The sequence below is a fragment of the Mauremys reevesii genome, linkage group 8 (genome assembly GCF_016161935.1).
Source record: "Mauremys reevesii isolate NIE-2019 linkage group 8, ASM1616193v1, whole genome shotgun sequence".
In the NCBI taxonomy this organism is placed as follows: Eukaryota; Metazoa; Chordata; order Testudines; family Geoemydidae; genus Mauremys; species Mauremys reevesii.
In genome coordinates, this window is record NC_052630.1 from 4,954,628 (window position 1) to 4,967,500 (window position 12,873).

Genomic DNA, 12,873 nt, shown 5'->3' on the forward strand with positions numbered 1-12,873 from the left:
TCCTCATTGGTCAAGTTTTCTAAACATTTTTTTTAAATCATTTGTGTTGCTCTCCTCTGGACTCTCTCCAATTTGTCCACATCTTTTCTGATCACCATTGGCAGATACTTTTGCAGGGACATAGGCTTATTCTTCTTCCATTTCTTGTCCATATCTAATCACTGTACTGTGTGCCAAAACGGATCCCCTTTCGTTGTGCGGGAACACTGGCACTGCCACAGTAGATCAGACCCAAGGTCCATCTAGCCCAGTATTTTGCCTCCAAGAATGGCTGGAGGAAGATGCTTCAGTGGCAGAGGCAAGGAAAGGGTACAGCAGGCAGTTATGAAATAACCTGCTCACAGGAAAAGTCTCTTCCTAGCCCCCATCAGTTAGTGGTCATCTGATACACTGAAGTACGAGGGGTTATATGTCCTTTCAAACATTGGTTGTCATCCCCACACCACTTTCAATCCTTACTAGTGTAACTGTAGCTGATCTCATTATATGTGTAAATGTCTGAGCTGTTTGAATCCTGCTAACCTTTTCACCTCAACAATCTCTTGTGACAAGGAGTTCCACAAGCTAACTGTGTGAAAAAGAATGAGAAAGGTGTGAAGTGTTCCAGTCTCTGAGACATCTCTAATAAAAGCCAAGATTGGGGAGGGTTTTTGGACCAGTGCTGGTTCTGATTTGACTTGGAGCTGACAATACTTCATTGATTGCAAAAACAAACTAAGATCCTCCTATTCCGTTCCCACCCCCGCAAAAAACTCCAAACAAACAAGGAAGCCCTCAACATCCCCCACCCCCCTCATCCACCACAAATGATATTTCTGCCTTCACCCATTGGGATAAATATTTGATAGATTCCCAATTTGAACCTGAAGCAGTTTATTTGGCTGCTGTTCACAAGCCAGGCACAGCAAAAATCAAGGAAATCTAGTTTGATTCAGGTTGGGTAAGATTGCCTTTGGGGTAACATCATTTTCATATCACACATCCAGCACTGGCACAAAACAGCATGGACAGCTATGAAAAATGGACCGTGGAATCTCAGTACTTAAATTCCAGGTGATATTTTTCATTTCTGATGTAAATAAAATCAAATAAAATTAAAAGCACCATTTGCAAAAGAACACAAAACGGAAAATGTTTCTGTGTTTGATCAAGCAAAATCCCTTTGCAGTTCTACCAAGAAAGCGAGTTAAAACAAAGAGAGCTGTTAAATAAAAGATCCAGGTACCAAAGAGCAAAATTTAATGAAAGCCGAAACTGTTAAATATGGATTCCTGTTGAGAAAAAATGTCAATGTCTTTAAGAGTTTTCCCATTATTCTATTTTTAAGAAAAGTGTAGTAAAAATACATATTACAAGTTAACATTTTTTCCCACGCTTTTGTCTCATTCCTTTTTTCACCCCTCCATTGATCAAAAGCATTCTAAGATTGAGTCTCCTGTCTTATTTTCACAGGCATTCAGTCCTATCACAGAAAGTTTGTTCCTACAGGGCCATCTAACTGGCTGTTTCAATTGTTGGACAGAGCTTCTTTGATTCCCTGCCACAAAGGCAGCGGGGTCTTTGAAGGTTGATGGGGCTTATTTCCAATTCCACAGAAAAGGGAATCTCTACAGCCTGCTCTCAGTGCAATTTCAGGTGGCGAAATAACTGGGTTATGAAAGGTCTTGGGACAAGAAAAGAATCAGGCAGCAGACTTTCCCAGAGGAGCTCTGGGACAGAGGCAGGAAAGCATCCTCGATGCCTGCTCCACTCCTGCACGTATACAGAACTGCAGTTAAAAAAATAGAGGTGGATAAAATAATAATAATAAGCGCAGAGGTGGTGCCCTTGAAGAGTTATTCTGAGTGGCTGATGAAAGTGCTTGTCTGGGTGAAAGATGGAGACTACAAGGGTTTCCATTGGCAGGGAGAGAACACGCAAGGGCACAAGACATGCTGTGCCCTAGTTAGGATCCTTGAGTTTTTGACTTGCCAGTCTCACGAGGGTGACCCTAGGAGGAGCAGAGTCAGAGACAATAGATGGGTAGCAAACAGCTAAATGGTAAAGAACAGTTCAGAGCAGGTCAGTCATTAAAGGTTGCTGACATACAGCACCGCACCATGAATCATGCGCTCAAGAGAACTGGTTTGCAGCCAGTCGTGCTTATGAAAAACCACGCAGGGAAATCTTCACCACAGACCTGCTGAAGTTATTTGCCTGTCACTTTCTCATCAAACTCTCTCTCCTTCACCTGTCCTCCCCACGCCCCCAGTTTCTCCACTTGCCATGTTACAGTCTCTGTTACTTTACACATAAAGCAGCCCATGAGCCTCTGGTGGCAGCCCCTTGTCACTGTGCAGGGTTCGCACTGGCTTTTGGAAGAAGCTTCAACCTCTTAAAAAGTCTGAAGTGACTGTTCAGACACAAGTGGTGGAAGTGTGGGGAGAGGAATGGGGTAGGAAGGGTCACTGTTTGACAGATCTCTCTCTCTAGAGGGTCCCCTTTAAATGATTTGCTTTTGGGGAGGCCCTCCCAGTCCCCAAATGAAAAGCGTTCTACTGTCCATGCTGGCAGCTTCACAAAATGAAAAATTTGAAGCAAAAATAAAAATAAAAAGATCCATTTGGGCAACATTGCCAGCAGCTGGGCCCCCAGCTGCATATCTTGCACTGTGGATTTTGCCATTTCTTTTCCAGTAGTAGCAACACTAGGTTTTGGATCATAGACAGACTTTTCTGTACCAAGCAGAGGAACCAGGTGGCCATCTGTGAGTTCCATTTGCTTGCTGAGGATGAATGGGCCAGAATCCACTGCCGTTGGTTTTGCCACCAGTGGGATGGGACAAGTGCTGATTACTGAAGCTAAATTCAACTGGGCCCAACTTCGAGGAAGTATCACAGAAGCTTGTGAAGCTCTTGAGGATGTCCTCACCATTTGCTTGATTACGTGAGATCTTGGTTCTTCTCAGGAGGCTGGCTTGGCCAGTTAACCATGAAATGTCCCCTTTCATTCATAACTGGCCATAAGGGAATTTCACAGCCAAAAAGCAGGGATGTCCAGAGTGTAGATCCACCATTTCTAGCTCCATTTTACTTGTTAGCAGGCTGTCTGGTTGCTTTGTAGATGGTTTACTCTAGGCTCAGGGTGGTTCTGCCGTCAAAGAGAGCATGTACAGAAGCAAAGCAATGAAGAAATGGGTGACAATTGCCCATAACCCCAGATAAGTTTGGTAGGGGGTTGGACAGATGTTATATTTGCTTTATCTCTTCCATATGCAGCAGTCTGCCATGATCTTAGTTCACTGCTGATTTGTCCACTCTTGCCTGCCACATGTGGGGGTTTCCCCCCTGCAGGGGCTGGTATGGATTCATACCCCAAGTTCAGAGCAGCTTTCCCTTGAACCATCATTAATCGTCTCTGGAATAGTTATGACATTGGCCTTGGGTTATGCCGACTCTTCCACCTCCAGTTACAACTTTCAGCCATTGTCTCCATCCAGCCACTCCCTACCCCCTTCTCTGCCAAAGTCAATTTCTGTTGCTGTTTCAGTCATTTTCTTGTCTCTAAAGTCCTTTTTCATATAGGGAGAATGGAGAGATCCCTCCACAGTAGTATCAGTCTTGTTACAACAACGCCGCCCCCACGGTGCTGAAGCAACAGACTGCAGAATCATGATGAGTCACAGGGTTATATGCTGACACTCCCAGCGAATTAGGTTTGCCTTTTATTTTATTTTATTTTCCTTTCATTGTTAGTAGCTCAGACATTATGGTTTTCATCCCACACTAAACCTGATTAAAGGGTTGAGTGGGGAAGGGGGAGAGATGATGTCATCCTTCCTGACACCATGGGAATTGGTAAGAAAAAATATATATATTGCACACACAAAGACTTATTAACAACCAAGTTAAAACAAAATGGCACAGTCTTCCTCAGTGCTCCAGTGGTTCTGTATTCCAGGATGGTCCAGGAACCTACTGAATCTCATTACCCGTCTCCTTATCGCAGTACGGACTGCTATTGTTCTCCTGCCTGTGGATCTATCAGAAAACAACAAAGAAAATAGATTTGATTTCCTCAGGAAGATCCATCAAATTGTCCCTTTTGTCATCGTTGTTTTTCTTGCATTTGTTCAGTTTGGTTTTGGCACTGGAGGGGTGGGGCAGGCGAGACCCGGCTCTCACCCAGGTGATGCATCATGGCCAATTATAATCCCGTAGCTCCCAGGGACATCCCAGTGCTGTGACTCATGCACGGAATCGCCTGCATGGATTTGGGGAAATCGTGGCTGACCACCCGTCCATTTTCTCCGCTGCCTCCTGCTGTAGCCGGCCTGGGAAGAGTTGCTGTCCTTATGGCTTCATTGATTGATTGCTGTGGGATCAAACAAAAACCCTTTTTAGGAGGGACGGGGGGGTCTCCCCCTGTCCTTAGCAATGTCTGGCAAGTTTATAATATGAAATACTCTTGCTTCCTTTGTCTTTATCATCTTTCCTTCATTCCCTAACTCTTGCTTTTCTGCAGTTCTGTATTGCATCTATTTTAATTGCTTACACCTCTTCTAGGTTCCAAGTTAAATGACTCTAACATCTTGAGATACAGGGCACACATGTCATGTGCAGAAAGTACTCCACCTATAGACAGGGTAAGTTATTGAGCATTTAAATACATGGTGATCTCCAAGACCCTGATCTTACAAACACTTGGAATGAGTAAAGTTAAGCATATGCCTAAGGCTTTGTCTACACTGGCAAAATGAGATGTGCTAGGAAACCTACCCTAATTTTCCCAGTCTAGACAAAGTCTAAGGTTGTCAACACTTGGAGATTTACTGAAATAGCTATTCTGGAACAGTTATTTTGGAATAAAGTTCGGTATTCGATTCAGCCATATTAGTGGCATATACAACACAACTCCTATGCTTCCTTTACCTTTCTTCAACTCTCATTGGTTCGGGCTTATTTTAAATCTCAGAGGGGAAAGAGGTATTACACATATTTGGCTGATTAAATGTGTAATCATCATTGGTGAAACATTAACATTGTTGAAATAGAAACATGTAAACTGAAGAAATGATCATGTATTATTTTTCAAATCCAGGTAAATTTTAGTGCTCATAGAAGTAAGACTCTCATAGGACCAGTCAGATGTAACCTAAATGTCATAATATCACCTTCTGACTGGCTTCCATGCTCACCGGAGTGGTCAAGGTGGAGGATACAGGGGACAGATTGTTTTCAGATGGCTCAATTAATGCCAAACTTTTACCCGTAAATGGTAATCCACCCCAATTCCCTTGCTTCTCATATGAATCAAAATGAATTAATTCCACAACACTCTCTGGTTGTTAAACTGGCATACCCAGAAGTCTCTAGTGTAATCCTATCTGCTCTCTGCCATGGCACTCTGAAAGGATAACAGTACCATGTGGGGGGAAGGGATAGTTTATTAAAAACTATGTCCATGAGCCTCCAAATGTGCACATGCCCTTTGGAAGACTTGGGTGCACATCACAGTACATTTTCTGCGAAAATGGTGTTCACGGAGTTAATGATACTCTGTTTTACCTGAGATTGTTGGATCTAGGAATTGGTCCAGCAATAAGATACAGCAAATGCTCTAAGCAGCAACCATTATTGCTTAAATATAAATAGAATTAGCACAGTAATACTTAATGGAATTACAGGGCCTGATTCACTACAGAATTACTCCATTTTTATGTTGATGCAACTCCATTCGTTTGTTTTGCATGGATTTACACCAGTGTGAAACTGAAGTAAATGCAGTCGTGCATTAGCCCAACAGACTGCAGCCTTGAAGAGCTAGTCTTTGTTCTTTGAAGCTTGACTGTAAGGAATTGAGATACGTTCCTATGGTCATTCATACTAGGGTTTTGCTTTGTTTTTGAGATCTGCATTTGCACTACACAATGGTGTAGATCTGATCTGACTGTCAAATAACTCATGTATTCGTATTAGTTAGCTCCCGTCATTCATTCTCATTCTTTCCTTTCTAAACACATCAACTAGTGTATTCACATCATCATCATCCCTATAACATGGGTTTCCACCCCGGGTCTGGGCTGCATCCGGCTTAGGAGCCTGGGTGGTGTCAGAGAGATGTAAAAGGCCTGGGAATGTGTTGCCACCTTCATCCGCTTTGTTTCACTTCTGGACTTGTAACAAAACTCGATTAAGGCAACCAGCATGGCTAGTCCGAGCCCTCCGATCAGGATATAGAAAACCCCGGCCACGTTGCTGAGACTCAGCGCACTTGTTTTGTCCTGGAAAAGAAAGGAAAAGGGGACGGGACATGTGGGAGGGGGAACAGCCAAATGAATATGGGGTTGCTTTGTAAGAGGCACAGCACAATACAGTAACACTGGCAGGTCACCGTCTCCCTCTTTAAACACAGGCATGACATTTCTAAGAGCATTTTCAATTTTTGATTCAATTTCTTTTCAATCTAATGTTTCCCTCACACAAACGAATAAACATTTCTCCAGCAATACAGCTCTATGTAAAGGTTTGGGTTCTGCTTTTAAATCATCAAACTTAAACACTTATTGACCCTAAATCCCTAGTTTAAATGATTGGTTAAAAGAAAAAAAATTCTCTGTGTTTGTGACATTTGCTTGTCCCCAATTTTGCTCCTGAAATTACCCATTATCTTGGAAATGCTTGTTCCTTTAGTCCTAGATTGTATCCCCCGCAACTTCTGTTGCTGAGCAACACGACAAGATGCCTTTATTTTTTTAATTTTTATTATTTCTCAGTACAATATTCAGGTGACACTGGAGATGAGTAGTCCTCAGATTTGAGTTTGATTTTTATTTCTAAGGCAATTATTGCATGTGTAACTGAGATGCATGTCTAACAACTATTTGATTCTGCATAAATAGGGTTATTGATTGCAATTACTCATATCTGATACTTGTGTGACAGACACTGTCTAATTAATCCCCATGGCAACCCTGGTTAGGAGGCAATATCATATTGCCTCTTTTTACAGATGGGGAAACTGAGTCACACAGTGCTGGATTCAGCCCTAGTGTTAGCAGGTGCAACCCCACTGAAGCAAACAGAATTGACTCCACTTGCACTGGGGCTGAATTTGGGCTGCAGAGGTTTACCCAGGCCACATAACAAGTCCCTAGCATTGAAGAATTCTTGAGTCCCCTGCTCATTTATCTAGACCACACTCCCTCCTTTGGTTAAAAGTGAAATAGACCTTTCTGCTAAGTGCTAATGACTGCTCTGTGAGATCAAATAGACACTTGCTCACTATTAAGGAATGCTGAGGGCAAGCCCAGTGGCATGGTATTTAGTGCTCCATGTGGGAGGTCAGGGCTAGACTGATGGTGCTTGGTAGGTCAGGCGTCCTGGGCTGAGTGCTCAGCCGCTGGACAGGAAGGGAGGGCTATGTGTTGCTCATCAGTGATACAGCCAGTTAAAGAGGAGGATTAATGAACTCTGGCACTAATTGCTGGGAGGAGCAGAGCTCTGCTTGCATGCAGTTTCCATCAGTTCCGCAGTTTCATGATGCTGAACTGACATTCTGACAACCATGGATCCTGTGAAACAAAAGATTTGTTGTATTTCATGGACTATGCAGATTTCGGGAGGATTGGTTTGCTCATGTTCCTTGGGCAGGTCTTACTCTAAGCTGCAGCAGCAGCTACTAAAAATCCTTGAAAGGCCCCTTCAGACAAAGGGGGAGGAATCTGTGGCCAGAAAGATACAAATGGGTATTTTCAGACAAGTGTTAAAATTACATGAGCACTAAAAAGACTTCCAGAATTTAATAATTTGGTGGCCACACAGGCAATTCTTGGGTCAAATATATTTTTAGAAGAAAACTGGCCTTTTATTTCAATATGAACATTTTCCATGAGAACTTCTGTTCCTTGTGAAATATTCTGTTTTATTTGACAGACTAGAATAAAGGAATAAATACATTCAGTTTTCAAAAAAGTGAGGAAAATTTGGTTGCTGGCTGGTTTTGGCTTCAAAAAGCAGTTTTTGTTTGGTTTTGTTGAAAAACTGGAAACAGTTTCATGAAAAATTTCAGGAAAAAAATAACTTTTTTTGGTTTTGTTTTTAAGTTATTCACAGGAAATACTTGCAAGGTACTGACCAGCTCTACTCTGCTGGGCTGTTCAGAAAACAGGATCCCTTTTTCTAATGTCCTCTTAGAGCATTATGGGGCTCCCTTTGGAACATGCACTACAGCAGTGGCTCTCAAACTTGGGCTGCTGCTTGTTCAGGGAAAGCCCCTGGCAGGCCAGACTGGTTTGTTTACCTGCCGCGTCTGCAGGTTCGGCCGATCGGGGCTCCCACTGGCCGCGGTTTGTTGCTCCAGGCCAATGGGGGCTGCGGGAAGTGGTGCGACCCAAAGGATGTGCTGGCTGCCTCTTCCCACTGCCCCCATTGGCTTGGAGCGGCGAGCCGCGGCCAGTGGGAGCCGCGATCAGCCGAACCTGCAGACACGGCAGGTAAACAAACCGGCCTCGCCCACCAGGGGCTTTCCCTGAACAAGCGGCGGCCCAAGTTTGAGAACCACTGCAGTACTGCACATACTGTGGGGAACTGATGTAACTTCCCACACCGGATTCCTTTAGCCAGAAGATGGAAGTGCTACTCTGTTAGAGTAACAGCTGCCAACTGTGCATATAATCTGGGTGGATGGAAAAGTCTTTAACTTTGATTTCTTTCCCCTCTCAATTAACCCAGGTCTCAAGAGCCTTGAAAGCAGGATCACCACTGTGCAGTGTACTTTCCGGCCACACACTATTGAGATCTCATCTACCTCAGGTGTTTAAGCATGAAGACTACCTGCTCCAGAAGCTCATCACAAGACATGTTGCTTCCATCTCTTGCATAGCCTTTGCCATGTCAGTCAGGTTATTATCTAGCCCATTCTTTCAACTATGCTCTCTCTAACAGAAGATGATTTGCAGGTCCTCTTAGCTTTTTGGGTGTGCAACATCTCCTCCTCTTCCTGGAATCTCTGTCTCTGCAGCTGCTACATCTGCAGGAATCATTCTGTGGTCTGTCTTTATATGTTTTCTCCCAGTCTTGACTGTTTTTTGCAGGACGTTTTCTCTGAAGATTGCTTAGAATCAAATTTAAGAGCCACTTGAAGTCTTCAAGGCGGTTTTAGCAGATATTTGGCAGGGCAGGCAGGTAGCTACCAAGAAACAGGGTTAGGCCTGTCCTGTAAGATACCTCTCCAAAGGCATATTCTAAAGGGACTGAGGGACTGAGAAGACCCTAAGTGGGTTACTCAACTTTTTGCTCTCCTTGTCATTCTGGGCTGCCATGTCTTGCCACAGTATCCTCCCATATCCTTTCCATCTTAGTTGTCGTATTCACATGAGAGGAGTCTTTCCACTGGCTTTAATGGAAGTGGGATCTGGCAGATAGGCAATCAGGCTCCTATTTACAGATTTCTCTGTCTGACTTATGCTAGCTATGAATCTTTTGGTTTGGTTTAATCTTTTGGTCTGGTCTAGTCCTGATGGCATTATACTGCCAGGCTCCAAGCTGGGCAGACAAAGATGGCAGACCCACCACAGCCACTTTGCTGTTCAAATCTCTCACAGTGTGTTACTGTTCCAGCTGCTGCTTTTTTCTCCTGCGTCATTTTACCCCTGAAAATTGAATGAACTGAAAGTCGTCACTCCTTCCTCGTCCCTGACAGCTGGAGAAGTCCGGTGACTGAACCCCTTCAGCTGGGGAGAGCAGCTGCAAAGCCCAGGGGTATCTGCCTAAATTTCACTACTGCCACCATAGTAACATAGTCCCAAAACAACAGCACTAAGAATCCAAGGGACAAGCCTGGCTGCAGCTGAGCTGTGAGGAACACTGAACTCACACAGCATGAGCTTATCTCAAAAAGTCTGTTGTCGGATCCTGGGTTAGAAATGAAATTGCTCCAATGGTGGCTGTCAGCTTCTTTTCTTTTACTCCCTTTCTTTCCTCCACAGGAAGGATTGAGTTTCTAATCAGAAAGCCGTTCTCTAGCACGTGACCATTGTCTTGCAGCTGCAATTCCTTCCCAGTGGATAAGAAGTACCCGGCTCACTGAGGTGCTGAGAGGGCTAGGAAACAGTGCCTGCCTTACCATGGCTTTTTCTGCTGTTTCAAAGCTGGATCCTCACTTAATAACATGACTAATAATAAAAAGAAATGTACCCAACCCACACTAACTGCTAGTGGGAACCCAGCCCCCTCGCTGAACCCCTAGTCTTCGCCATTTGGGCTTTGTGACACCACTCCAGAGCAGATGCTCTCCCAAGGAGTCTGCCCATCATGTAGCCAGCTTGTTAGTGGGAGTGTAAATGTCACAGCTTGTCTCCTGCAGAGGCAGAGAGTAACAGTGGGGGGAAGATTGGCAGGTGAAAAGAGAAAGAAAAGCCCGCTGTTCAGAAAGCGCGGCATCGTCACCATGGCAACCAGGCACCTTCCAGTCTGTTCCTTTCAACCAGTGCCACTTGTCATTATTTATTCTGCTCTTCTGAAAGCCTTTCAGGTGCAATTTCCCTGGATTCCCAGCAGGGGCGCTCCCCTCTCTTCACCTGCACAGCCAGATCCCATTCAGAGCAAACGGTGACCTTAAGACAAGTAGTCAGGGCCCTCGCGGCCCGCTGAGAATGTGAACGGGTCCTTTGAGCAAGATGGCTGCATTAGCCACCAGGCTTGCCAGGACCCAGCAGAGGTCAGCGACCTTTAGACCAAACACCAGTCTGCTTTCTCCCAGGAGACCTTTTAAAGCCCAGCACTGAAACACTTAGCTTTCTCCCTGTTGGCTTTGAGCACCAGTGGGGGACTGTGAGGGGAGGATTTGTACATGACGGATAGTGGACAAAGTTATGTGAAGAAAAGGAAACCAAGAAAAGGTTTCCTGAGGTGAAAGGCCACCATTGGCTTGAGATCTAGCCAATCTAAAAAAAAAAAAGAGTAAAAGTGGTTTCAGCAGCTACCTCTGCCCGAATCCCCCTATCTGTTTTGATAGTTTTGCAGTCACAGGCCCAAGCCTGGTATCTGCATGTGTGTGGGCAAACCCCTGTGCCTGTGCACAGCCTCACTGTCCTTGATGAAGTTCTCTGCGGGTGCAGGGAGCTATCCGTATGGGGGTAACTGCAAGATGGATCTGCACTGGCCTGCTTTTAAATTTGCTCCTGTCTTCTCAGCTGCCTTGTGGAAGACCTGCCCGAACAGCAGGGCAATCTGATTGACTACATGGGCAAACAGTGAAACTAACTATACACACAGTGCTGTCAAAGGCACAAAGTAACCCAACTCTAATCTCTGTCACTCACACTAATCCTAGAGGATAGCTGGAACAGCAGTAGGTAAAAAGTTTTCAGAGAGAGTTGTGTTTTTTAAACTGACTGCCTCTTCCAAATGTTTTTTCAAGGGAATATGTCGTTCCTTTGGTTACAAAAGAGAGACAGGGACTTCAGCTATAGTGGGAGAGTCAGGGTGGAAGTCAAAGTTTATCTGGAAGAGAACTCCCCCAAGTCCAGGGGCTGTTCTGATTCATCCCTTCATAGGGGTATGGGTCTGCTGCAATGTTGGGATATCAGATCCAAACTTTTGGAAGGGTTATGGATGTTTGTATCTGGAGTTCGGGTCAGCCCTCACCCCAGGAATAACACATTTGTTGGGTTTCTATAGGGATCACTGGAAATGAAATGGAAACGGGAGTAGGGAGGTAGTTGCCAAGTTTAGAAATGAGATATAGAGGCATCACCTACAGACAGAAAATCACAGAATCATAGGACTGGAAGGGTCCTTGAGAGATCATCTAGTATGATGACCAATGTAGCCAATCATATAACATCTCCTGAAACCAGTCTCCATAAGTCAGAGAAATGTTTGCCATTTAAAAATGCTCTGAAGGCACTAAAGATTTTACATATTCCAAGTTCTCCCTGACTATTAACCTTGGGTATAACTCCCAAAATCCAGTTTTCAGTGACCTGCAACATTATTCTTTAGTACTAACATCCTTTAGAAACAAAAACCTTCTAACTGCAAACCAAGTTCAGGTGAAAACATGTGGAGACATGGGATGGTCTTGCCATGTCCTGGGGTATATGGGGAATGGCCTCTGATCCCTTCTGCTTTACTCTGAGTCCTGGAATCTCAGACACATATGCTCCCTATCCCACGTGTTCCACAGCCTTCTCTCCAGCAAGGTCAGTTCGATGCACAAGCACTACCGGTGGCAGCTTGAGACCCCAAATGGTGCTCAACTCACAGTCTGGCCTAGTCTCTTCCTCTAGCAGTAGGAATGGGAACTTGCCCCTCCACCATCTTGGGCTCTGCGTATGTTTGAGGGTCTCACAAATCCTAAATCCCAGGCTGCTCTTTGAATGTAGCCAATCAATGACTATAACACGAATTACACCGAGTGTGTGTATATGAGGATTATAGCTAAGGGTGCGCTATAATTCCTGTAGCTAGGTATGCATTTCCTAACAGTCTGATGAGCTAAGCCAGAGGAGAGAATGCAAACAATCCCACATTCTGACGTTCTTTGGGATCTATTATTTAGAACTGGGTTTCATTGTTGTTGTTGTTGTTTGCCAGTGTGGCCCTTTTGAAGATGGGGAATGGGGGCATATCAAAGGGCTGTATTCACAAGAGGAATGGCTGCACAAGGCACGCAGCACACGCGAGCTGTGGGCTTGTTCAGTTCTCCTACAAAGAGGAGAGCAGGTGTGTTGATTTTAATGCTGATTAAATGTATTATTAATTATTATTATTATGTATGGTTTACTGTTAATTCTGGAGACATTATGCTTGGGACTCAACAAGGAGCAGAAGAGATGGCCCCTTCCTGTAGTAGTTTATAATATTCACTTTAATCTTTCTCTGATTATTC

General features: G+C 44.3%; 1 protein-coding gene across 7 annotated transcripts in view; it reads right to left on the minus strand.

The window, feature by feature from the left end:
* Positions 1-1,223: 1,223 nt before the first annotated feature.
* Positions 1,224-12,873, minus strand: part of GRIA1 (glutamate ionotropic receptor AMPA type subunit 1) — a 159,940-nt gene continuing 148,290 nt past the window's right edge. For 3 of the 7 annotated variants that reach the window (XM_039484516.1, XM_039484517.1, XM_039484521.1), the window contains 2 exons: positions 6,128-6,262; positions 1,224-4,374 (listed from right to left, as the gene is read on the minus strand). In XM_039484516.1, the coding sequence (XP_039340450.1) occupies positions 4,186-4,374; positions 6,128-6,262 (324 nt within the window). In that variant the 3' untranslated portion in view covers positions 1,224-4,185. Of the gene's footprint in view, positions 4,375-5,903; positions 6,263-12,873 lie in introns of those variants that run through there. The other 4 variants (XM_039484519.1, XM_039484518.1, XM_039484520.1 and 1 more) reach the window with 3 other exon arrangements.